This window comes from Anthonomus grandis, chromosome 15 (genome assembly GCF_022605725.1).
Source record: "Anthonomus grandis grandis chromosome 15, icAntGran1.3, whole genome shotgun sequence".
Taxonomy (NCBI): domain Eukaryota; kingdom Metazoa; phylum Arthropoda; class Insecta; order Coleoptera; family Curculionidae; genus Anthonomus; species Anthonomus grandis.
This window is the reverse complement of record NC_065560.1, coordinates 18,644,622-18,671,878: the sequence shown is the minus strand read 5'-3', so window position 1 is coordinate 18,671,878 and position 27,257 is coordinate 18,644,622. Positions and strand designations below refer to the sequence as shown.

Here is a 27,257-nt window from a genome sequence, read left to right as displayed (position 1 = left end):
ATTTTTTTTATAAAGCATTTGTATTTGTTTAAACTGAGGAAAACGGTCTAAATAGGCAATTGACAAAATGTATATATTTCATATCATCTTTGTAATGTTATTTACCTCTATTATTAATGTATGTGTCCATGTGGACATTATAAAATGTAACTAGCCTTAGGTGCACGTAAGTGCTCTGTAGTAGCTTATCCATATCATTTGTGTTGTTTCGCTATCACTAGGAGGGGAGTGTATGGGTGTGAGCTATCTCTCTCTCTCTCGTTCAGTGAGTATTTCTCTAGTTGTTGAAAACCATCGGGTATGTGCTCTGTTCCCCGAATCGACACTTTTACTATATTAAATCATCAATCACAATCGAAACATTTCAATGCACGATGTCGCCTCCCCTACGATGCGTCCGCCATCATCCGGCCTGGTTACCGGGGTGAATAGGATCAGCTACCACCGACAAGGGGTTGGGAAGGGTCTGGGAAAGGGATTTAGAGGATATGAAGGACGAACAACCACGTGTTGATGGGATAAAGGGTGTGTGGATAGAAACTTTCACAAAATTTAATTCTGAAATGCATGTTGTACTAACGGCAAGGGGTACTTTGCGCTCCTTACATTTAACTTTCTTTTCTAAATGGGGATTTTCTGTGGAGCCATTTTATGCGATAAGTGATTAAACCTAACTTAATGGCCAATTTGTTATAATGCAATACTTAGTGCAATGGGTCGTGGATTTTTCATTCGGCGAGGCAACTTTTGCTATTAATAAGCCTTGAGGTATCAAAAGTCGGAGTATAATTAGCGAGTAGTAAATAGTAGATGATTGTAGAAGCGCCTTGTACTATTGGAATTGCTATTAACCATTTGCATTCACAATGAAAATCCCTTTTTTTGTTTTATATATATTTCATATATGTATTTAATTATAAAAGTCTCCCTGGGAATTTAAACTATACAATTTAATTTTTATCTGTAAAATAATTTCGATATGTGGCTATTCTTTAATTTAAATTTTATGGTTTATTTTCAATGCGATCTGGAAATGTATGGTTTATCTGTAAAAATAGCAAATCAACAGACCATATCTGTTTGCTTAAATATGCTATATTAATTAAAAACAGCATAACCTTGTAAAATCAGTTTTCATACCAATACTAGTGTTTCTGAAGAGAAAAATAAAATGGAATAAAAAAATGACATGATTCTATATATTTTTATAGTTACGTTTGTCATTGTTGTCGTGATAATTAACCTCTCTTTCGCTATCAACTTAGGAAGACTGAGGTTTGACTAAAAATTAAATAATAGATTAGAAATAACTAATTTAGAATACAGTAGATATTAGTTCTTAATGCTTTTTGTGACTCCAATATCATTGTTTTTATATTATTTAATTTATGTATAACAAATATTTTTTATTACTATAGTTTTATTGCATTTCAGAAACTACAATGAACATTATACCTACACATAAAATATAAAAATGATCTTCCATGAAAAAGCTAGATTTATGATGTTTAAATTTTACATACATTTTATTTTTTCTTCACTCAGATATATTAACAACTAAAAGAAAAACTTCTATGACACTTTTTAATAAAAATAAAAACTATTCAATCAATTATCAACACATCTCTTACCAGTAGTAAGTAGTAAGGGAAAAATTGAAAAATAAAACTAAATTGAAAGCTTTTCTGAACATTTGTGTATTTTCTCTTTTTATATTATAACAGTAAATCCAAGATTTTAATTCTTTGACAACATATATATATGGACATAAAAGTCATTACGTTGGCAATGTATGTTGTCTGAATTTTCTGTTGTAAGGTGGCCCTAAACTACATGTATGACGTATAAGCGTCTTCGTTGCAGTAACATAAATGTGCATTGCAGTAACATATAATTTTTCTTTGTTTAGTTTAATTCAATGAGCAATATACAAGTATAACACAGATATAGTCCGCTCTAAAGCCATCCTTTGGGATTAAAGTTAAAAAACCCTTTTACACTTTTCTCCAAAGACTTTCACTTTTAGTATTATATAGGCAATCCAGTACAAATAATAAACTATATATTTGATATTTTTTTAATTAAAATAAATCAAAACAAAACAACCTATCCTACCGACTTAATTTTAAAATTTATTCTACCCTCTTCTCTTCCGTTGCCTCGACCACAGTCCCTCCTGTAGCCTCCTCCATTGTTGTGTGCTTTAGTACGGCAGAGGCCATGGCATATGTTACAGCCGACAATAAGATTTCTAAAAAAAATTATATAAAACAAATTTTAAATCTATATAAATTTAAAAAGAAAATTAATATAAAAAGTTATATATTACTCTGTTTATGTAGAACTGAATGTTCACGGTGGCGTTGAATTTTTTTCCTTCCCCAGTTCTTTCTCCTTTGCTTCCTCCTATTGTAATTTTCCTCTGTAACAAAATCAAAAATTTTAATGTTGTGGCAAATGAAAAGAAAATTAAGTTTTAGTATTCCAGAGGATTTTATACTTACGATTATTGGGTTGGCTAAGTTGGTTCGGGTTGGGTTGTGTTAGATTGGGTTGGTTGTCGGGATGTGGCCGGCCCCTCAGCATCTCCTGAAATTCCGACTGATATTCAAATAAATATAACAATTCTCTTTTTCAAAATATATAGTCTAAATTAATTCTTACCAGTACACTCTTCATAAGTGCCTCTAAGCTTTCTGACTGATTTCGTATACATTCATTTTAACGGAACGAAATAAACCAAAATAAATCTCAAACAATGGTTGTTAGGGACGCTGTTTATATCCTTTAAGTATGGTTTTTGTTTGTATTGTACTGTTCCTAAGAGAACATTAAATCAATAAATAACCGCGACTCCATACAACAGGGGCGATCAAAACTTTGTTTTGGTTAAAATATAAGAATCGAGTTCCATTCACTTACTCGTGCAGCTTCTTTCCTTATTTTGATTTATTTCATTTTCCTTTATATGGTATACATTAATGTGTAAAGGGTCGGGAACCAAAATTTTTTATTTAAGTAAAACTTTTCTAAAAATAAAGCAAAAAATTTTCAGAGAAAGTAGCATAAATAGGCACTTAATAAATAATTAATTAAAAAAAATAAATTATTCAGGGTGGATCTTATTGGTCTATTTAAATTAAAATATGGATTAAGGTATTAAGATTAATTTTACAATTATGGATTTAGATTTTTTTTTAAAGCAATTAATTAATTTTGAAAATTACGAAGTTTTAAAGTAACATGACTATCATTACATTTTTGCTATTAGTCCGTTTTGTTTGAAATTTGATATTTGGATGTTATTTAGGATACACTTTCGAAATGTTGACAGATCATTGACATACAACAGACATGGCATACAACATATAACACATTATGGTTCTCTGAAGCGTGATACCCCAAGAACTGGTCCTCTATAACTTTTCGCATATAACTGTAGCACCCCCGACTAACCAGACCTAAGTACACCTGATAATTTCTACTTTTTTCAAGAATTTCTTTAAGGCTTTTCACAGACATCACCTAAAGGTTTGAAACTAGTCCCCACGAACCAAAAGTATAGAAGCGAAGTGACTATTGTACTTATTATTATTATATATAATGTTCTCACAAATATATTTTTAGTGCTTTCACACAAATATTAATTTTTCTTAAATCAAGAATTAAAGTGTTTTAAGCGGAAATAATTCACTTTTTTTGAAATTCACAACAGATAAATTAAATTATATCTTCGATCTCTGCAAGATGCCAAATTATTTCACCCGATATTTATTATACTTTGATTCAGTTTGCTTCGAACTTCGACCAATAAGATAAATAGAGTTAATTTCATTTAGGCTCGATTCGATAGCTTTCGCGATTGCTATTTGATTCCTTCAATGCAATTAATTTTTCAGAATACTGTGATAAAAATGAACCCAGTTTTGATTTCTCCGTTTAAATTATTCTGGTTCTCTGTTCAAAGTGCTTAGTAATTCATAACACCGGTGTCGGCTACACGTTGCATTGCTACGATTGATATCAATCAAAATAGAGGATATTTTAATTGTGTTCCATATATGTAAGTTTATTATTCAATAGTAAGTGTGTAGAAGCAATTTTTTTTGATAAAATCAGTTTGTTGGAAAAATACCAGTTTATGAAATGGATAAAATATATTAAAAAATGTTTCTGGAATATAAGGGCATATTTTTATTTTATGCTATTCAAATAAAATTCCGATACTTAAATATAAATGATGTGCAGTTTTTTTTAAATGCCTTATAATGTTAATGCATCTATTTTTTGTAAAGAAATTTAGTGATTTTTTTAAGTTTTTTTTTAAGTAAGATAAATGAAAAAAAGGTTTTACACTTGTGTATAAAAATTTAAAAAACATAATTTGTGTAGACTCTGTTTTTTTTATTTATTTAGATTGTCGGAGGGACTGCCGTTTGTTTTCTAAATATATTCGCCCAATATGAGGGATTATTTGGGCCAATCTCCACAGATAGCACCTGGTTTGTAGTTTGTCTTTCGGTAGTCTTGAAAAAACATAAAATCGTATTGTTTAATATTCATGACCCTCATCAATGAAAAGCTTTTATTTCGCTTAAGCCCTGGTTTCCTCAAAAGCGGTACCGATAAGTTGCGGCCGCAATAATGCGTTGAATGACGACAGATTGCGGTGGAAAAATCAGGGTTATTAATTGCGGCAAATAAATGTGTAAACTCAGAAAGCATCGCCAGTACCGTTTTGCGTTAAAAACAATCGACATGGACGATCTCGATGTTGCTCTTTTGGTAGTGTTAAATGGAGAAGAATTAGATGAAGAGATACATAGAAGGAGTGAATCTGACCTTTTTAATAAAAGAACTACAGAGGGTGCTTACAAAATTTTGATTTGTCGCCATCTATATACTAACGAAAATAAGTTCTGGGAATATTTTCGTTTGACACCAGTCTTATTTGATTATGTCTTGGGATATATAAAAGATGATCTTTCTTCAAAACCAACAAATCGTGTTCAAAATCCATTGACTCCTGAGCAAAAATTATGCCTGCTTCTAAGGTATGTATTTCATTAATACTAACTACATCTAACACAAATACAGTAAAGTATGTATATTTATGTAGCATGTATGTTTTGGTAAATACAGATGTTTTGATAAATTTACAAATTTATAAAATACTCTTGGCTGGGATCCGCCAATACTAAAGTAGCGGATGCTCCTATTGGTGTTACAGAATCATCGGAAACAAATGTACTGTATGATGTTGAGCTACCTGCTGATAGTGGTCCACGCCCATAGTCAGCACTTGGCAATGGTGATAGATGTTCTATCTCTGCATTTCCAATATGCATTCGAAGCTTAGCCTGAACGATTTTTGGCAGCTTGCTAGTTATTTTTGCTATGGATGCAAAGTATAAATCATTTTCATCCTGCTTTTCTATTTTGTTTTGATCTTGCCTTTCAGCTATTTGTCTTAATATCTTCAAACGTTCATCAGCAGGTGTGTATATATTTGAACATTTACGTTTAGTAACTTTTGGAGTTTTCTCAGTTTCAGCTCCATTTTCTGGAATATCTAAAATATTGCTACTAGTGTCGTCTACAGTAAGTAATGCGGACTGTTGTTGCTCTATGTTGTTGCTCTCTTTACTGCAATGAGCCGTGCTATTTTTTACACTCTCCTGAGATTCAGAATTTTCTATGTTGCTGAGAGTGCTGAAAATATAATAAAGTTTGTATTATCAGCAAAATTAGGTAACATAAACTTACCTTCTCTTGCCTGAAGAGATACTATCTAAAAATGACAGCTGCTCAGATCTTTTCTTTGCTGCTTTCCCAGACGAACCCGTGCTAGGTTTGCCTCGTCTCTTTATGTAATAATCTCTTACGTATCCCCATCTCTTGCTGCAGTCATTATCTATAAATATAAAAATAAATACAAAGAGGCAAGTGTTCTAAATTACTACATGTTATTTTTTTAGGTTTTTGGCTACAGGAGAATCATTTCGATCATTGGCGTTTCAGTTTAGAATATGCCATTCGTGGATTAGTGTAATAATAAGGCAGGTTGCTGAATCCATTGTTGCAAGAATGCTTACTTTGGTAATGCCACAACCAACAGAGGAAATGTTCAAAACCATCTCTACGAAATTCAGATCTCTTTGGGATTTTCCGAACTGTGTTGGAGCAATTGATGGTAAGCACATTCGGATAAAGGCTCCAAAAAATAGTGGATCCACTTTCTTCAACTACAAGGACTTTCATTCTGTAGTGATGTTGGCACTTGCAGTAGACATAGGATCGTACGGCAGAGAAGGAGATGCAGGTAAAATGCAAACAAGGAATATAATTTATAATTTTTCTAATAAAATAAATTTCATTTTAGACATATATTTAAAAAGTAGATTTGGAAAAAAAATTCTGAAAAAAGAATTTAATATTCCACCGCCAACCATTGCCTGGCATGAATATGCTAGTGCCCCATGTTATTCTCGGCGATGAGGCATTTGCTCTTCATGAGCATCTCATGAAACCATATCCACGAAATCAATCAGTATCTGATAAAACTAAAGCAATCTATAATTACCGACTTTCCCGAGCTCGCAGGACAACTGAAAATACCTTTGGCATTCTTTGTGCATTTTTTCGGATATTTTTTCAGCCAATTGCTACGCATCCGGAAACCACGGATAAACTTATAATGTGTGCCTGTATTTTATATAATCTTCTGCGAGAAGCAAATATTCTTCCGACAGTGACTAATAGGACAGAGAAATACTCACTTCCTACAGAAAATTTACTTCCACTAATTCACAACAACGTACGCGGGGCAAATATACCAGTTCAAATTCGTGAGACATTTAAAACGTATTTTAATGGACCCGGTGCTGTAGCATGGCAGGAACAGCATTACCGAGAAAACTAAATCAATCACAACAATGTAATATATTAAAAATATACATATATTTTTTATGGTAATGAGAAGTTGTATTATTGTATTACCCGTTATTTGTAGTATATGGGCTATTTCCGGACGGAAGAGTTTATGGACATAAACTCTGTTTTAATTGGGTTTTTCTGTAATCTTTACATTGAACATTATATAAACATTCATGATTTCTAACAAAATCTATCAATATTTCATCCTGCTCACTTGTCCATTCATGGTGTTTTATACCAGAACACATTACGCTAAAAAACACATCAATACAGTAATAAATCGTCAACGAACTGTTTCTCGTCGCAATGGCTGCCGCTTTCATTATGCCGGTACAGTCATATTGCGTTGCGGCGACCACCAACGCATCTTTAAAAACCATTGCTAATGATGTGCATAGTACAGTTTTCTATGACGTCATTCAACGCATTATTGCGGCCGCAATTTATCGGTACCGCTTTTGAGGAAACCAGGGCTTTAGTTATGGAATAATAATTGATATTATTGTATTGAAAAGATAACTTACTTTGGTAAATATGGAAAATAGCGGGTTTTGTCAAAACTGATGAGAAATGGTTGGGTATTTAGCAAAATGGGTAAATTTGGATGTATATTTTTCACTAAGAGTGGCGGAAAGCAAAATTTTATCACGACGAGGGTGTTAATTAGATAACCCTGTATTCGTTTAGTTTACCTTGTCAACAAGCAGGTGAAAATTGAGGTGAGGTTAGGTGTGGTGTTGCAATTCTGTCGCCGACTACGTTTTGTCCCTTTGTAGCTTAAGCCTTATCCCCAGGGTGGCTGACTCATGAATGCCTTCTCTAAAGTGGAGAATTCACTCTGTATTTTTTTAGTCTCGTGAAATGTTGATAATATGTATAAAATAAAGTAATATAATATTCACAAAAATTGTTTTTACCTGTTCTTGTAGCTAAGTCCGTTATTTTCATAATGTTATATTTATAATGATACCCAAAACGACGAAGTTGTTTTTGAGAAATCATCTCAGTCTACTGAATTCGGAGAAAGCCAAAAATTCGGAAAGTGATATACAAATTAATAATAACGCAACCAGTAAATAGCATATTTGGTCAAAATCTAAAGAAAAGGAAAAGTTTTTGAAACCGCTAACAACGAAATGCAAAACATATTCTAAACCCAATAGCATGAACGATATTATAGTTTTTAAGTAAATTTATAGTTTTTTGTAATTTTTTTGAGTCATGGGTTGATAAATTATTTTACAAGCGTGTCAATAACAAAGGTTGCATACTACATAGAGCAGGAGACAGAAACAGTTTTCAATTATGACATGCCTAAGTGTTTTATAATAATATTTAGGTGCATTTTGAATGTATTATCATTTTCCAGAGTGTAATTATAGATTTAATCATATTTTGGACATATCTATGTCACTGTTTTCAATTTAACTTTTTTTTTACAATTCAGTTTTAATTGTTGGAGCTTTACTGGAAAATGTGAAGTATTTCCTTTTCCTTGTCTTCATCTCGATTAAGATATTCATGGAAATATCCCTTATGCACTAGTTTGTATATTAGAAACTGCCCAAACAGCGACAGAAATCATAGATTTGTTAAATTTTCATTGAATCCATGCTTACAAAAATCTTGGAGGAAGATTACAAAAATCTGTCATGGAAGTCCGACTAAAAATGTCACCAATTATCGAGTTTGCTCTAAATACTTTTGTGGTTCTGATTTTACCAACCTTGATAATCCTGTGCGACTTAGATGGGATGCTGGAGTAGAAATGATATTTACATGGAGTAGAAACGCAAAACCTATTTGTTCAATTTAAAGAAAATGATGACACATCCAGATTGACATATCCTTCTAAAGAACTGATTTCCCTAATAGACTTAATCCACCTTAAGTTATATACATTTATGGATAACCGTGGTCATTTAGACAATTTAGAGGAAAAGTGTTGGTTGATTTATGAACATCTTTTTAAGGACTTCTCTTTTTGTGACCAGCATGACATTGTAAAACAAATTGTTCCAGGTAAAACTAGCTTAATAAATTAAAAATATTTAAAGGATAGAAATTGAAAGCCAACTTCAAAACCACAACGACAGTCTTTAAGAGTTTATGGTCATTCTAGAAAAAGAGAAAAAGTTTTGACAATCTAAAATGCCTTCAAAAAAAACAAAAATCTTGAATATCCTCATTTAATGGTTTTGATACACAATCAGAATGTTATTTGCTTAAAGTAAAATTATAGAGTAATATAAAACCCTTTAAACTATTATTTAGAACCTTAATTGTAATTATAACTACCGTGATAATCAATACTTACTAATAATAAAGACTTATGTATTTTGGATCATTAGGATGAAATACTTATTAGGATAAATAATTTTAACCCGATTAGGATATAATATTGTATACACAATATACTGCCTTTATCCGTTTTATTATATTTCATGTTCATTTAATGTTTCATTTTAATCCAATTGTGACTAACCAAAAATGAAAAGTCATATTTTGTTTTTACTTGCTTATACTAAAAAAGAAAAAAAAACATGCATATTAACTTGTACATATGTATTTGTGTTATATCTTGTCATTTTTAATTAACTTATTTACCATGAGAAGCTAGATTTATTTCAAGAGATAGCTTTAGTTTCTGTTGTTATAAGAGTTTATATTTTGTTTTCCATAATATGTGGATATATGTTATATTGTTACAATTGTATAGATCGTTAAAAGATATATATGTTTAATTTTTTATTTAGGTATGTTTGTTACATGTTTCCTATAATGTTTTATACACTTATGAAAACAAAAAAAAAGCAGGTAATTTTCAATTAATCCAGAAGTTATTAGTATTCTATTTTTAACATAAAAGGTCTTATTAATACAATACTCATGTTAAAATAAAATATTTAAAAGAAAGCTTAGTTTTGTTTTCTTTTATTTAAAATTTGCTCCTATACCACCTGTTTAACGTTTACGTGCCAATTTATAATTCTTGGTAAGTATCTATATCTAAATATCTTAAATATTCTAAATAAGCAACGTCTTAAGAACCAAATTTAAATTAAATAATATTTTAGTTGATGTATTAGTTCTTGAATAAAGTCATGAGGGATGTCAGATGCAATCTTCTTTCCCCAACATTTAAAATTAACGTATTTCCAAACTGATAAGCGTATTGTTAATTTTTTAAATTAAATAATTTTTTATAATCTATATTTTATAATATATCTCTCAACACTAGTCAGTTAACGCATCAACTTCTGTAATTCTGCAAATTACTTCAATTCCCAAGATGGTTGCCTCCGTCTTTGTCAACAACGTCAATAAAGCGATCAGCGGGAATTTCTGTCTGTTCATTAGGCATCACTCATTTCTCTATATTTGTGTTCTGTGCCCGAATAGAAAGGTAACACTTATGGAAGGCGGTGGTTCCATCGTTTTAGTTTTGCGGTCAGTCACTAGATGGCGACTTCGATGAATCAAGTATTTTTGCTTGTTTAATGTTTACGTTAGACAGCGCCCTGATGTCGGTCGATATGAGTGTTCGGGTTTTTCCCGCATATCCAACCATACTTTTTTCCCAGACTCTTTCTAGCTATATATTTGTGTTGTGTGCTTTCTAGTCTGTATTGAGTATTCTGAGTTTGTTGATTTATGTATTGTGTATTGATTAAAGTTACCTAAAAATGGATAATTTAAAACCTTTAAAGCAACAATATTGTCTACTTATGTGCGACACAAATTTGGTAGCCGAATTTAGTTTCCAAAAGAAGAAAAGGAAAAAATTAAACATTGGTTAAAGAAAGGATTATTACTTCCCTTCTTCCCTACATAACTTCAGTCTTGAGGATATTTATAAAACCTACAGAGTGTGCTTAACATTTTCCTGAGAATTTTATTGTTTGTGACATAAAAACCAGGAGAGCCGGAGAGGTGTTACATGGAAATCATGGACTGCAATATCTATGTTGTTTTTACCAAAACGTAAGTATGATATATATAATAAGAATTTACCAAAAAAAATTATATCTATAAACAGATATGTTCATGTAGAAGACTACCACCCTGGTAAAATACTTATTTTTGTTTTCAAATTTGTGTTTAGTGAAACCTGAGTCACAACCCGAGACCTTAACACCTAAGATGAGACATGAATTATCAGATGAACATCATCAACCACCCACAAAAAAGCAAAAACCAGATAACACTGCTTCTACATCCTAGAATTGCCTACCCAACAAGAAAAGCTTTAAAAGTCCAAATAATATTATAAGTAAGTCAATACTTTATTTTGTGTATGTTACAAAAATATCTCTCCCAACTATATACTCAAAATTTATAAAAACAATGAAATTTATTAAAAAAAACATTGTGGAAGATTTAAAATGAAAATTTAAACATCTAGATAAAAAAGTGTTGTTATCATAATAAAATGCCATGAAGAAATAGTGGAAATAAATTATCTGTACATTATAAGTTACAATACTTTGGATTAATTAAGTATTGTTGAGATATATTACAAAAATTTTGCCAAAAATCTGTAGATATACTTTAACCTATTTGAAAAAGATAGCTAAAAGTTGTCCGCTTTTAAAATGAAATGTCAAATTAATATATTTTATTAAGATATGTTTTTTGTTTTTTAGCACTACCAGGCAATTTATTTGATAACACAATGAAAACTCCCATGAAGAAATACTTCTTGTGCCTGATACCATTGCTTCAAGTGGTAAGTTATTTTTTTCTTTAAGAAAAAGCTTAACTAACAGTTAAAATATAAATTAATAAAACATTTTTTCTATTTTTTTTTACAGATTGCAAGAAACGAATCATAGAATCGGCTAAAAGACTAGGGAGGGTCAGTAGAAGGCTGACAAATTTTATATATAGACTTGCCGCAGCTGAAAAACTTGCAGCTTCATCAAAATTCCAAAATCTCATTGACCATGTCAACTTATTAACATACAATTATTTTAAGTCAGATTAATATGCAAAATAAAAGCCCAAAAACAAGGAGATTTACTTTAAATGACAAATTATTGGCTGTTTTCTTGCTCAAAGCTAGCGGTAGGGGTTTTTAATTATTGGCAATTGTGCTAAACGCACCCTTATTAATCTACTAAGCAGAATATCATTAAAAGTTGGCCTAAATAAAGACATTTTTATTAGTTTAAAGAAAATGGTTTTAAGAATGAAGTAAATTGATAGGCAGGCAATACTAATATTAGATGAAATGTCTGTTGAAAGTTCCCTTCACTATAATAATAAAGATGATGAAATTACTGGCTTTCAGGATTTTGGATCTGGCAACAGAAGACCGAAGATTGCTAATCACGCAAAGGTATTCATGCTTAAAGGAGCATTTCAACAATGGAAGCAACCTATTTGTTAAACTTTTACTGGAGGTCCTATGGATCCTGGAAAGCAAAAATTTAATTAAAAATATAATTAAAGAATGTCAGGGAATTGGCCTCAAAAGGCAATAAAAGACCTTATTACTGAAACAACACAGAACACAGGTTTCAAGGATTTTTAATAAATGATAAGGAAATTGTCCCACTTTTTGATAAGCCTCATTTATTTAAAGGTTTAAAAAATAATCTTTGCAAAATGGTGACATATAGAGCAATTCTATTATCTGGATTTAGAAGATATTGTTAGAATGTGTCCAAAATTAATTGACCACCATGTTGTAAAACATAAAATCAATAAAATGAAGGTTAAATGTTGCACCCAAATATTTAGCAATCAAGTTGGAGCCTTAATGAAAAGAATTGTTGAATGGTGTAGGTACATAATATTTCAGTGTTTCTTTTTAAGTAATTATATTTTTTCATCATTTACAGCTTCAGAAGAAAACCTGGACAAAGATGCTGTGGACACATCCAATTTGTGGGATAAGCTTTTTGACAGCCTAACTCCAGCAAAAAATGTAGTTTTTCTGGGAAGCCCTTAAAAGGAGCAGTCACTCCAACATCAGAACACTTGACATTTTGGCATGATGCCATAACAGTGCTAAAGACTACAATTTAAAATAATAGAAGGTAACAAGAAAGGATAATCCGCTAGTGTCCCAAAAATAACAAATTTGATATTTACATTAAAAGGTTTAATTTATCTCTTAAAGAAAATATTTAGTCAATTTAAAGATAAATATATAGTAACAAGGGCTTTTCAATAAGATGCATTACAGAAGTTTTTTAGTATTATAAAGGGGCATGGTTTTAGAGAAAATAATGTGTTTCACATTTTCAAACATCATTAAAATCACTTGTAACCAACAATTTCATATCCGGTCATTCCCCAGGTTCTAATTGCGAAGAAGATTTAACTGATGGAACCTTAAGTAATCTTATTGGGAGCTTATTGGAGATTATTCTAATAAAAATGATATAAACTCAATTTTTTGGAAATAATATCTTAGATCCAGAAATTGTCAAAATAGAAGTTCCCTCAGCTATTCTAAGGCCACAACACAGTAAAATCCAAAAATGCACTATAAATTACATTGCGGGATACATTGTTAAAAATATAAGTAAGAATATTAAAAATATGACTTTTAAAGAACATAATTATAATATATCAATTTCATTTTGCTCGACCTCAGATCCACAATATCAAAATTGTAAATTAGAAACTCCCGGTACATATTTCAGTTTTCTCATATACCAGTGTATCGCACATTTACTTTATTTAATTTCTAGGTTGTGCCACAAGCCCAAAATATCAATACACTTAGAAAATAATTTATTTAGTGAATTCAAATTTTCTTTAATAAACTTCACAGAACATCAAAATACACATAAGACATTGATAAGATTTATGATCAGATGTTTTTTATATTTTTGGTGTAAAACAGTAAATCTTATAGCAAAAGGCAGAGATAAAAAATTTGAAAAGTATTCAAATAGTAAACCAAATTTAATTTTAATAGATCCTATTAAAAAAAGGCTCTTATAAGATTTTACGCCAAAACTAAGAAGTTAAAAGCCTGAGAAAAAAACATTAAGAAAATTTGAAATTTTTACTTTAATTATTGCCTTACTAGTAAGAATTCTGTATTTTAATAGTAAATTAAAGTTGGTCACTAAACAATGAAAGGACCAATAATTAATCTGCATAACGGATTATATGTATATCGAAGATATATATTGTATAATTTATTTTAACCCAGAAAAATATTGACACATGTAAGATGAGACCTAAAATCCTATTTTCCCATTTTCATATCTTATATATAGATTCTAAAAAGAGCTGCACAGGATGTTTCATTCCTATTAATTTTACTTTTTTTTTATTATCTATTTTAACCACTATTACATAATTTTTTTTTAAAATTATGTAATTAATTATATATCTTTATATATTATATTAACCTGTGTGTATTTCTAAAGTGGATTTTTAAGTCTTTGTAAGTTTATTTATGTGTTTTTCGTGGTTATTCTGTGATACGCTGACATTTGTCCATAAGATTAAAACTGTTCATGCTCCACAGTAAAGTCACATTCTCTGCCGAAATGCATGATCATAACACGCGATCGTGAAGTAATTCTTATATACCTAGAGTTTTCTAAGAACGTGCTCAAAATTCATAATTTTTTAATGGTCTAAACCAATAAGTTGCCAATAGAAATCAAAACAATCGAAAGTATAAGGTATTTTAAAAGGGCTTGTAAAAATCATTTAATCGTAAATTTTGTTTAATAAAGCACTTATTTCTAAAAAAATTTTTCATGTTTTGTGTCTCGTTTATGTTTGTATAATATACATATGTTTGTGGTAATTATATAGTGTTTGTAAGTCATTCATTTATTTATTTATAAAGGCGCAAAGCCCAATTACAATTCTGTTAAACTTTTAAATTCACAACAGTAATACATAATAAAGGTAATATACAGAAATACAGAAATTCATTAGGTAATAATAATTAATAATATCTAACCTATGCTTACTAAACATCATCAGGGCCTCCGCGTGAGGGACGTTGTTTTGACGCCCTATCAGCCTAAATTTTGTTCTAAACATTTTTACTTCAGTTTTTGGTGTTGCTGATTTGCCTGATGCCTTGATTGCAAAGGGGTTCTCGGTTCACATAGAGGCCATTAAAGTTAAAAGTTAAAGTTAAAATATCGTCATCGTTGCCGCAAAGCTCGAAGGTAAAACCCTCGTTCTCAATGGAAAATATATATATATATCCCGATTACAAGCTGAGATCCATTTTTGTTATACGATCAACAACCCGAGATCCGATTTTCAAGATGAGATCCGTTTTCGGATCTCGCCTTGTAACACGTGTATATAGGTAGCATTTAAATGCTAAAGGTCTAAAACGACTTTTTTCAAAAAATTGTCCGGATCTCGTTTGGCACGATTATGTATATTATATACTAGCATGTGTTCCGTCCTAAATCTCTAGGTGGCGCTCAAGCCGCCTTCCTCTGTATGCTGTATTTCAGTTAAGACAAGATCCGTCAATCGCGGCAACGTTGATGAATTATTTTTTAACTGCAGGCGCGGATTTTTATGGGGCATTAGAAAATGAGCTTTGTCTTGAACTTGATGATTTGCAATATATAGGGACATAAATTATTATTTTTAGTTGCCAGCGTTTTCTAAAGTATATTACGATTAAGATGAGATCCATCAGACCAGCATGACTAATGTCTTTAAGCAGGTGATAAAAGTATAAATAGAGGAAATAAACTTTGATTCTCTAGAACTAGAACTTCTTTGCATAACGTCAAAAAAATTAACTGTTACAACATTTTTAACTTATACGCTGTAGCTTTTATTAGAATCCTCCAACAAATAACTGCAGAGAAAGAAATTAACAAAATTTGAAATGTCAAATTGTATGTAGACTGACCCAAATTTAACATTTTTAGCTTATTCATAGCGCTCTTTTCGAAAATTAAAAATTTAATTTTTTTATGGTATGTAAAATTAGAAAATTTTAAATAAAACAAAGTCAATTTACGATTAGATGATTTGTGATAGAAATCAAGTAAATACGCCTAAAAATGAACACTTATGTTAGAATATTCTCGTTTTCTTTTTAACACTTCTTTAAAAAATAACACACATCAATCTTGATATAGAGGGTTGACGTTTAATTTTATATATGACAAAGTTCTGTCAATTACCTCCTCACCTCCAGCTAACCTCACTTTGATACATCATTGTGAGCAGCATTAAAATGTCTATTCAAGTGCCAAAATAATTAAATAGATCGAAGTACCAGCGAATAATGAGCCAAAATGTCTGGTAATAGTGAATATTTATCGAAGTCATACTTGAAGTATGTCATATGGGTATCCTATAGTCGTGTATAAAAATGTAAGTTTATAGACTTATAAAGAGGTGTGAAAAGGTGCTTAAAAAAACAATTTAATCAGTTCACAGAATTTATTTTATTAAGTGCTCAAAATCTGTTCTGTCATTCGCGAGACACTAATAACGTCTGTTTTGAAATTCCTCACGAACATTGGCAAGTGTTTGTCCGTTAATATCTCTATATTCGGAAGTTATTCGCTCCTTTATCAATACACATCCCTGGAAACTGTTTATTAAGCTACTCTCGAACTGTCAAAGCGTAGTGCGGGGGATCTTGTTGTAAATACAAATTGTTTTATCAAAAGATATCCACTTGGTTTTCCAAAGATTGGACGATTCAAGGATATATTGTATTTTAAAAAAAGTGGACTATTTGGACTTAATGAACAGTTTATTACCATACATTTTTACTAGTAAATCGCTTCAACTTGCATCCAATTTTTTTTTTGGCGAAGTAAAATGGAAAAGTGTTTGCCATTTAAAATAATGTGTGACACAATGAGAGTAACCATTTGGCCTACTAAAGTTTAAGTTGATAAAATGTCTTTTATTACCACATATTTTTTTTGACACTGTTGAATAAACATTTTACATGCTGCTTACAACGATGTGTCACACGATGGAGGTTCCCATTATGACATATCAAAGAGAGGTTAACTGGAGGTGAGGTGTTTGACAGAGTTTAGCAATTTTTGAAGTTTAAAATATTTCTTGAAGCAATCTCAAATGTTGCCTATTGACCACTACGCTGACTCATCACAGTGGAAATTTAAAATGAGTATATTTTCTCCACAAGATGTGATCTCGAATCTGTTTGTTTGCCCAGATGCATTTCTGACGATATTCGATTCTCACGATATTTGTATACGTAGCAAGAAAGAGATAAGTCCTTTTAAAACAAAGATAATAAGTCTTTAAAAAAATACAAAACATAAACATGAATATCCATCTGATTCAACTTATTATTAAGTTTGTAAGTTGATAAACAAAAATATAAAAATCCTATAATTCTTTTAGGTAATAATTCCAATAATTCTTTTAGGTAACGTGAATTATATTTTGGAATCAAATATATTTTGAACAAGTTTGAGATATTTTTTTTCCTTAAATGAAATCTCTTGTATATTTTTGCATTTTCAAATTCACCGAATAATTTTGTCAATGTTTTATAAATAATGTTTACGAAATAATTATGTTTAAATAATAATTATAATACTTTATTGCAACCGAAATTAATAAATTATATTGCATATTCCTAAAATTTATTTTATCAAATGCTGGAAGTATACAATCATTTATGTATATAGTTCATTCACGATGAAAAGGCCAAATTCATTTAAAATTCAAGTATTTTTTCTTTCTTTTATTTTTCGGACACGTCGATTAGCATTGTCGTAAATTTTCTATACAGGGTACCTCAAGTAGAAACTATGGCGTCAACATTAATTTTTATAAATGGAATACCCTGCATATGATATTTTACTTATATTAGAATAATTATTCTACGATATATCCTGAATACTTTTTGCATAGCACACCATAAAAGTCAGCGGTTTGTGAAATTTGACGTAATAGAATGAATAGTGAAACATACCTTATTAAAAAATTAAACTTTATACAATATTTATTTCAACTGATGTTCAATTTTTTGTCAATTCAATGCATTTTCGATCGACAAGTCTAATTTCTTGTTAAATTCTTGGCTTTAAGTCATCAATATTATTTGGTCTATTCACATCAAGTTGGGATTTCAAATATCCCTATTAAAAAATATAATGGGGTGGCCACCATTTGTTAGAAAAAGTTGCATCCAAAAATTGTCGAACAGCAATGGCAAAGTGAGGAGGTGCCCCGTCTTGTTGAAACCATATCTCGCTCGTTACTAGGTATGTCAGCCTCTTGTGGATCAAGGAATAAAACAACTAAAGCAGGGATAAATCCAAACTATAGAAAGTCTCAGTAGCGCTTTCCGTTGTATTGTATCTCCGAAAAAAAAAGGTGCAAAGATTTGATATTTCACAACACTTGCCCACATATCAAATTTATGAGGGCACTGTATGTGATATTGTTGGGTCAAATGAGGACTTTCAGTTGCCAAATATCTGCAAGTTTCCCTGTTAACGTGAGTTGGGTTAACGTGTTAACTTGAGACCCCTGTAACTAAAATTTTCATTGCAAAGAACGTATTGAATCAAATGGACAACAAATTAAATATTACAATACAAAGCGTTTATTTGTCAAAAGAATACGCTTTATGAAAAAAGAAGGCAGCATGACAAAAAGGACGGTTCATCGATTATGAAAAAAACCGCTTCACATGCTCCTTATATTAAGGAAAGCATATGTAAACTATCCTATACATAACAAACAAAACAGCTAAATATTTCTAAATAATCATTAGTATTTAGTCTATGAAAGAATTTAAAACGAGCAGTAGTCGCAATAAATCTAGAATTAATTTTTATTTTTTAATGACTTATGTTTCTTTAGATATATGGTATGCTATACAAAAAGTATTCAAAATATATCATAGAATTGTGCAATATCATGATATTCCATTTAGAAAAATCAAGGGTGACGCCTTAGTTTCTACTTGGCACCTTGTATAAAATTTCATTTATTTCTTTAAAATTTTTATTTAAAAAATGCCCAAGTGACAATACTAATCGATGTATCCAAAAAAAAAAAGAATATCTTAATATAAAATTAATCTGTTCCTCTCATCGTAAATGCACTATATAACCAATCATTTTAATTACCTGTATCTCTGTAAATATTTTTATATATATTTAAATAAGTGTTAATTATTTAAAAGTTTCAACTGGATTGTTAATTTAAAATATTTACAATACACTAAACTCAGACTTAGAGAATCGAAACAATAACTATCCTGTGATAAGGAAACTAGAACACACAACGAAGTTTGAATAATCTTGATGTCTAAATATTTGAATAGAGAACCTGTAAGTCAGTAGCAATGCAATTAATATGAATATCTTTCTTGTATTTTGTAATTTAATTAAAACTAACAACCTCCATTTTGCTCGGCCAGCAGAAGGTATTCTTTCAAAGCACACATAGTATAAATCCATTGAAAATAAGTAGACTGAAGTTTTAAAATAAAAAATTGATTTAAAAAGCTCTTAAAAGTTTTAAATTTAATTAAAATAATAAAAATACAAACATTTGAAAGGAATCAATCATATTTAAATGTTTTCACAATAAAACTCATTCAGATTATTGTAAACACTTCCAAGGAGAAAATTACAGACCTTCTTCGGAAATAGCTTAAAGAAAAGAGAAAAGCGCTGTTCAGTGTGTTCCAGTAAACGATTACAGATTTTAATTTTATACATGATTGATTTGTTAATTAACGTAGAATGGGGCATTTGCAATACTTAATTAGCAGCAATATACAAAATCTTCTCCTTAAAACTAACACACTTTTGGAAAGCCAAGAAGAGAGTGCTGACTACACAAACCCCAAAACCTTATGCCATATAATAATCTCGACGGGACTGAAAATACACCTAAGTCGATAATCTCAAATTGCATTCTGTGACGTCATCAAAATCGTGACAAAATACTTCTTCAATGGACTTAAATGCTGAATAACGCCTATTAGTTACTAACGCCTATTATTATAATGTTATGAATTAATCAGAAAAGTACATATTTTCTCGAAGACGGTGGGATAATAAAAGACCAACTTCAATTATAATTCGATAATTCGAAAACGTGTAAAAAAGTATTGTTAGAGTAGAATATTGATCGCCCTGAATCCCGGCTATTACTTAAAATGCAAACATTTCAAACGATTGTGACAATTCCTTTTTTTCTATTACTTTAAAATTAATAGGTATTTTTATAATTTACACACATAATTATTAAAACATTTAATAACTAATATCAGCAATAATTAAAATATTTAAACTTCCAGTACGTAATTTCCAATATATAACATTTCTAAAACAAGAGTACTCATGATTCGATATCTTTTATTCTCATTGACCAATTTTTTTGTGAGAAAAATATTCTTTTTAAAGTATAATTTTGAAAAAAATTCATCTAAAATCTTGCAAATAACTTATTATTAGAAGAAAATTCTAAAGAAGTCAATTTACGAGTAATAAATACAATGAAAAATCAAGCTACGTCAATAAATGAGTCGCCATATAAATTTACTTCATATAGGCCAATATAGCCATAAGGCATATAGGCCATATAGGCATAAGCCAATAATATTCCTTATTTTCACGGTAATCCTTAGTTACCATAAAGAATTATACCTAATATTCTATGAAAGAAATGAACCAATAACCAAAATATCACAGATTTACGAGATTAATATATTTAACTAATTAAAAAAAAAGAAATTAGTAGTTTGTTTAGTTTGTCTTCATTAATAAAAAAAAATCATCAATCCGAACACATAGACTTTTATGGGATCCGACCTCTTCCCTTAATATTGTGGCACACCTATCTAATACATATAGCCGTAATAAAATATAAAATATTAGCGTTTTTTAAAATATAGTCCTATTTTCTGTTTAAATTACTTAATTATCGTCAGCTACATTATCGTCACAGTATAGACCTCTTTGATTACTTCTTAGTTTTTCGTTGTTACTCTACGTTCTTCCATAGTTTCCATTTGTATTAATACAGAAATAGTTTATAGGTAAACAGAAAAGATTAACAAAACCTAATTTTGTTTTACAAAATGGCAATATTTGAACTGGCAACATCGTTGGATCTCGCGTTATGCGGTTATATATATATATATATATATATATATATATATATATATATATATATATATATATATAATGATATATACTAGGAAACCTTGGTGTTCCAAATAATTTTGGCACTGATTAATTAAAAAGCCGCAATAGTCACATTTAAAATATGTGGAACCCGGGGTCGAACCCAAACTCGACATTAATAAATAAATTACATTTATTTTCCAGTCATAAAAAAAAACATCCTTTTTTTATTTTATAATTAACTAACTCACAAGATGACTCAAATGATTCTTTTTACGTTTTGGACATAACCAGTGTTAGCAAAATAGAACAATTAATTCCTATAGCATTGTCTGATTTGATTCCAAACGACTTACCTCTAATGAAGATTGAACTTCCTTACAGGTAAGTCGTTTAATCTATCATTATATTTCAGCCTCGCCTACATAAATAAGTAGATAGATGTAGTAGCTCCGCTTTGCGTCTATCTCACACAGTCCAAAAGTAAAAAAAATCCATCCGACCACCTAGATCAACCCTCCAAGTCCGCATCAGTTCATACTTCGTTTGTGTGTCGTGTCGAACCAGTCGGTTTTTTTGCAGTAAGTTGAATTTTTTGTTTTTGGGTATCATGTCTAGAAAAGTCATGAAACGTCGGCAGTCGTCTTCTGATGACAGAAGTTTTAATAAGGTAATAAACTATTTAAAAACTATGGACAATCGGATAATGAAAATCGAAAATAAGCATAAAAGTAGAAGCCGCACCCGTACCCATAGCCCTTTATGCAAAAAGCGGCGGACGCGGGTGTTATCGTCTTCTTCGTCGTCATCGTCGGGTTTGTCGTGTGCTTCATCCTTGCCTAACAGATGTAGAGGTAAGTTCCCCCGATTCATGCATAATAGATCCGTCCAGTGGTGATGTAGATAATGGGGTGCTTGTGTTGGGGACTGTTGCCAATAATAGAACTCAGGCTGATACATTAGTTCAAGGTAAGGCCGATTTTATGTTTTTATGATTTTATGTTTTACAAGATAGTCAGTGGATGGGCAACTCTTGGTTATTTTGGTATTAATGATAATACCTAATAAATGCTTCATTTGGTTAGATATCAATGAGAATATCTTATCGCTTATAGTTTTTTAGGGTCAATGAGCAACCCTTTTGGCCATTAATTATGGTATTAATGAAAATACCTTAATATTTTGGCTTGATGTCAATGAGAAAATCAACATTTTTTAAGTGGTTTTAGAGTCGATTAGTGACTCTAGTCATTATGTAATGGTTTTAATGAAAATATCTATTTTATTTAGTTGGCATGATGTCAATGAGAATATTAATATGACCATAAATGTTTTTAGGGTATCGATGAGAATACCATATTTCATGTAATTTATTTTGGTTTTATATATTTTAATGTGTATATCACATGGGACAATAAGAAATATTTTCTTTTTTCTTCCAGACGATAAGACTTCATCTCTTCCTTCCACTTCTAATGCCCCTCTCTCTGACGATATTGTGGCAATTTTGGGCCCTAAAGAGTGCGATGCAATTAAATTTGGTCCTAACATACATTATGATTTAGCAGTGCGTTGGGGCATGTTATTAGCCTCTGGTTTGTCCGATGATGAGAGACAGAAATTATGCGAGCGTTATCCACCTCTTGGAAATTTTTCCACATTAGCAGCTCCTAAAATGAACCCAATTATTGGAAAGATTCTGTCATCATCAAATCAACAACGAGATAATCGTTTGGCGGCCGTTCGGGAGCAGATTGCAGCAAGTTTGGCTGTTGTTGGTCAAGTTTTTACTTCTGTTTTGTTGGAGGAGGGGGGTAGTAACACGCAACATATTAAACTACTTAATGACGCCAGTAAGTTATTGCTTGATGTTTTTTACCAACAAACGGTGACTCGCAAAGGTTTAGTAGCAGTAAATTTAAACTAAGAGTTAAAAGAAGTTAATAACGAAAATATACCCACTACGAGTTTTTGTTTGGGGTAGATTTGGAGGAGCGTCTTAGAGCTGCTAAAAATTTAGAGGCCTCGGGGAAAACCCTTAAATTAAAGCCGCCGGTAAAGCCTGTTTATAAAAGGTCTATAAACTCCAAAGCCCCATCTCGACAGCAACGGGGAACGATTCGTCGAGAGGGGAATCTACAGAACCAGTTCCGAGCTGTTCCCAGATTGCAAGTTCAGCAAAGACCTTACGACAAGAACGTGAACATGAACTATCCACAACGCAGGAGGATTTACCGTCGCCGGCAAAACTAAATGATAAGGTTTGTGTTGCTGGCAGATTAAATTTGTTTTATCCAATATGGTACAAATTTTGTCAAGACAAATTAGTTTTAAGTTGGGTTAAAGCTCTTAAGATCCCTTTTATAAGTAAACCAAACCAAAAAAGATTTAAATTGGCCTCATGGTCACTAAAAGAAAAATCATTAATTAGAATTTGTATTAATAAATTACTGGATAACAAAGTGATAAGTAAGGTTGTTAGTTGCAAAAATCAGTATATATTAAGAATTTTTCTAAGGTCAAAAAGAGATGGTTTAAATCGACTAATATTAAATTTAAAAAATGTTAATAAGTATATTTCATGTAGTACTTCTAAGATGGTGGATAATCGCACGGGTAAAAATATGATAAAGGCAAACTGTTTTATATGTAAGATTGATTTAAAAGATGCATAATTTTTAATTTCCGTTCATAAAAAACAGGTTTTTAGGTTTAAATTTGATGGTAATATTTATGAGTATAATTGAATGCCTTTTGGTCTTAATATAGCGCTTTATGTTTTTACGAAGTTAATGAAACCGGTTATAACCTCTCTTAGGAAAAAAGGTTTTGCTTCTATTATTATTTGTTTTGCACCTATTATAACCACTTCTATTTTGGAATGTTTAGAGAATCGTAACATGACATTAAAGCTACTTCTTTCATTAGGTTTTATACCCAACTACGAGAAAAGTGTTTCAACCCCTACACAAGTTATGCAATTTCTTGGTTTTATTTGCAACTCAGTAGACATGTCCATCAGTCTTCCTCAAAAAAAGCGTTAAAAGTTTTAGAGAGGACAAAGAAATGTTCTTTAAGGGACAAATGCATTATTAGAGACTTTGCTAAGATGCTAGGAAATCTAACTTTTGTCTGTCCTAGTCTGAAATACGGATGGTTGTACACAAAAAATTTTGAGCGTGAACAATTTTTAGCCTTGCGGAATTCAAATGGAAACTATGATGCTATAATGTACATTTCACCAGTATTAACTTCTGATTTTCTTTGATGGATTAAAAGTTTATATCAGCCTAAAAATTTTATTTAAATTGATTCTTTTGCATTAGAAAATTTTTCAGATGCATCCAATATGGGCTGGGGTGTCAGCTGCTTGGGCAAAAAATCACGTGGGTTTTGGTCAGAAGCTGAAAAACAAATTCATATCAACTATTTGAAGTTGCTAGCGGTATTTTTTGCATTAAAATGTTTCGCTTATAATTTAGAAAACTGTAATATATTGTGTCGTGTTGATAATACTACAGCTTTGGCCTATGTAAATAAAATGAGGAGTGTTTAGTTTCCAAAGTTAGACGGTCTTGCACTTTTAATATAGCAGTGGTGGGAAGAGAGGAATCTAAAATTTTTGCATCTTATATTAAGTCATCTCATAATAAGGAAGCAGATTACGAATCTCGTAGTTTGGGTATTGAAACCGAATGATCTTAAAGTCGGCTTTTGAGCATATAAAATTATCTTTTGGTGAACCTGAGATTGACCTATTTGCATGTAGATTAAATGCAAAGTGCAAAAAATGTGTGTCTTGGTTGAGAGACCCAGAAAGTATGGCAATTGATGCATTTACTTTAAATTGGGCTCAGTTTTATTTTTATGTTTTTTTCACCTTTTTCTCTAATTTTAAGAGTTTTAAATAAAGTTATTTCTGATGAAAGTTGATTCTGATTCTATAGCTAGAGGTATTCTTGTGGTAGCTTTCTGGCCATCTCAACCATGGTACCCAATTTTTCTTTCGACTTTAGAAAACAAGCCTTTAATTTTTCAACCGCATAAAAATGTATAGTTATTTAATAGTGTACCACATCCGCTTTGGAAAAAGACTACCCTGGCAGCAGGAATTGTATCCTCCAGGCTTTAACCTTAGGACAGGTACCTGCTGAATCGTTGGAAATCTGTTTGGCCTCGGTTACCAGTAATACCATTAAGCAGTACAATAGCGGATTATGGTGGAAATTTTGTCTTCAGGAAAAAGTTGATTTTTATGCGCCTTCGGTTCCTGCGGTTCTAAGATTTCTTACTTTAGAATTTAAAAAAGAGGCATCTTTCAGCTCTCTAAATTCGTATAGGGCTGCACTTTCACAAATTGTGGGTCCAAATCTTAGTGAAGATTTAAGGATTAAAAGAATTTTTAAGGGTTTGGTTGTTTAAGGCTTTCTCAGGCTAAGTATAATATTACTTGGGATCCAGGTTTAGTCCTTCATTTTATTAAAAATACTTATTAAGTAACTAACAATAGAACCTAAGTAACCAGCAACCTAACAATTGAACAGCTGACTTTTAAAACTGCCTTGTTACTTACTTTAGCTACCGGTCAACCAATCAATATCATCAAACATTCTGATAGATTAGAGATTAATATTACGAAAAGAATTAAGACTTCTAGATTTAATAAAACTCAGCCTACCCTTATCATTCCATTTTTTACACATGATACTGTAGTCTGTCCAGCTAAAACGTTAATTTTATATTTAGAGAAGGCAAAAATTATTAGAGGGTTAATAAATAGTTTATTTATAACTTATAAGAAACCATATGGAATAGCTTCATCACAAACTATTAGCAGATGGCTAAAAACGGTTTTGGCTAAAAGTGGGATAGATTCCAATTCTTTCAGTGCACATAGCACTAGATATACTTCTACATCTGCTGCTGCTAGAAACGGTCTTAGTTATGACAGCATTCGATTAGCGGCTGGATGGACTGAAAAATCCAAAACATTTGCAATGTTTTACAATAAACTATAAACTACTGATAAAACTAAATTTGCCAAAGCAGTTTTTACCACCAGTTAAATATATTTTTGTTATTATATGAGGTTTTTGTTATTAAAAATTATTAGAAACTTAGATCATTTAGTTTTAAGTAATATGTTATCCTAGTAATATGCTTGTTTTTTGTATTAATTCTATCACTTTTTTTGTTTTATTTGGATTAACCTTATTTGTTGTTATTGAGTTAATAGAATATACATTTTGATATTGAGTAATTTGTTGCAACTTACTTTAAACTACTACATCTACTTATTTATGAAGGCGAGGCTGAAATATAATTAAATGATTAAACGAACTTACCAAAGTGAGGTTTAATCCTAATTATATGAAGCCTCGCCGAATAAATAAGGTCCCACCCTTAGCTTACCTACCCTTCCCGAAATTAGTTGCAACAGGACTTTAAACAAGAATGAACTGATGCGGACGCGGAGGGTTGATCTAGGTGGTCGGATGGAAATTTTTTACTTTTGGACTGTGTGAGATAGACGCAAAGCGGAGCTACTACATCTACTTATTTATTTGGCGAGGCTTCATATAATTAGGATTAAACATCACTTAGGTAAGTTCGTTCAATCATTTAATTATATTTCTCAACTACGTTCTAATAGACCACCATGTAGATGTTTAAAGCCTATATCCTATATTAGTTTTGTAAGCGATGCATGATGTGTAAAACTTGTATATGTACCTAATGTATGTTATGATATAGGGATCTATACATTATATAGTAAGTCCTTATTAAAGTAATTATTTATTGACAACGTGGAAAAAATAAATATAATAATATAAGTATTCATTTGTTTAGAACAGTATAGGTTCAAAAATAACTAGTAACTAGAGAAGAAAAGATACAAATGAAGGATAATATAATTATCATTGATAAATGCAAAATATTACATACAAGGAGAAATGTAACTATAACCATTTGGCTAAACCTATAAAACAACTTTTTGTGCAAAATTTTCTTTAATATGTAAGGGTCTGTTATAAAATCTAATAAATGTATTAGATCTTCCTGTCTAACCAGCGGCATTTCTGATGCACTCTATATAAGCCCCTGCGCGAAATGCAGCTGAAGCAGCAGCATGTCTAACACTGTGTGCTTTAAAATGAGAGATATCTATTCCAGACTTTTCTAATACATTTTTTAATATATAGTTGATATAGTTTGAGC

The 27,257-nt window shown here is 30.9% G+C and overlaps 1 protein-coding gene and 1 long non-coding RNA gene across 6 annotated transcripts in view; one reads left to right on the top strand and one right to left on the bottom strand.

The window, feature by feature from the left end:
* Nucleotides 1–2,059: 2,059 nt before the first annotated feature.
* Nucleotides 2,060–27,257, bottom strand: part of LOC126745272 (uncharacterized) — a 32,723-nt gene continuing 7,525 nt past the window's right edge. Inside the window, exons 2-5 of one of the 4 annotated variants that reach the window (XM_050453037.1) lie at nt 7,629–7,755; nt 2,505–2,589; nt 2,330–2,422; nt 2,060–2,251 (exon numbers count right to left, since the gene is read on the bottom strand). In XM_050453037.1, the coding sequence (XP_050308994.1) occupies nt 2,133–2,251; nt 2,330–2,422; nt 2,505–2,586 (294 nt within the window). In that variant the 5' untranslated portion in view covers nt 2,587–2,589; nt 7,629–7,755 and the 3' untranslated portion in view covers nt 2,060–2,132. Of the gene's footprint in view, nt 2,252–2,329; nt 2,423–2,504; nt 2,602–2,664; nt 2,775–7,628; nt 7,756–27,257 lie in introns of those variants that run through there. The other 3 variants (XM_050453034.1, XM_050453035.1, XM_050453036.1) reach the window with 3 other exon arrangements.
* On the top strand, nt 10,034–12,716 carry LOC126745274 (uncharacterized). Of its 2 annotated transcripts, XR_007663495.1 has the most exons (5): nt 10,034–10,920; nt 11,042–11,209; nt 11,583–11,665; nt 11,751–12,003; nt 12,230–12,716. It is a non-coding gene; the product is annotated as an uncharacterized LOC126745274 (long non-coding RNA). The 2 variants fall into 2 exon arrangements; XR_007663494.1 differs by having other exon boundaries at nt 11,751–12,716.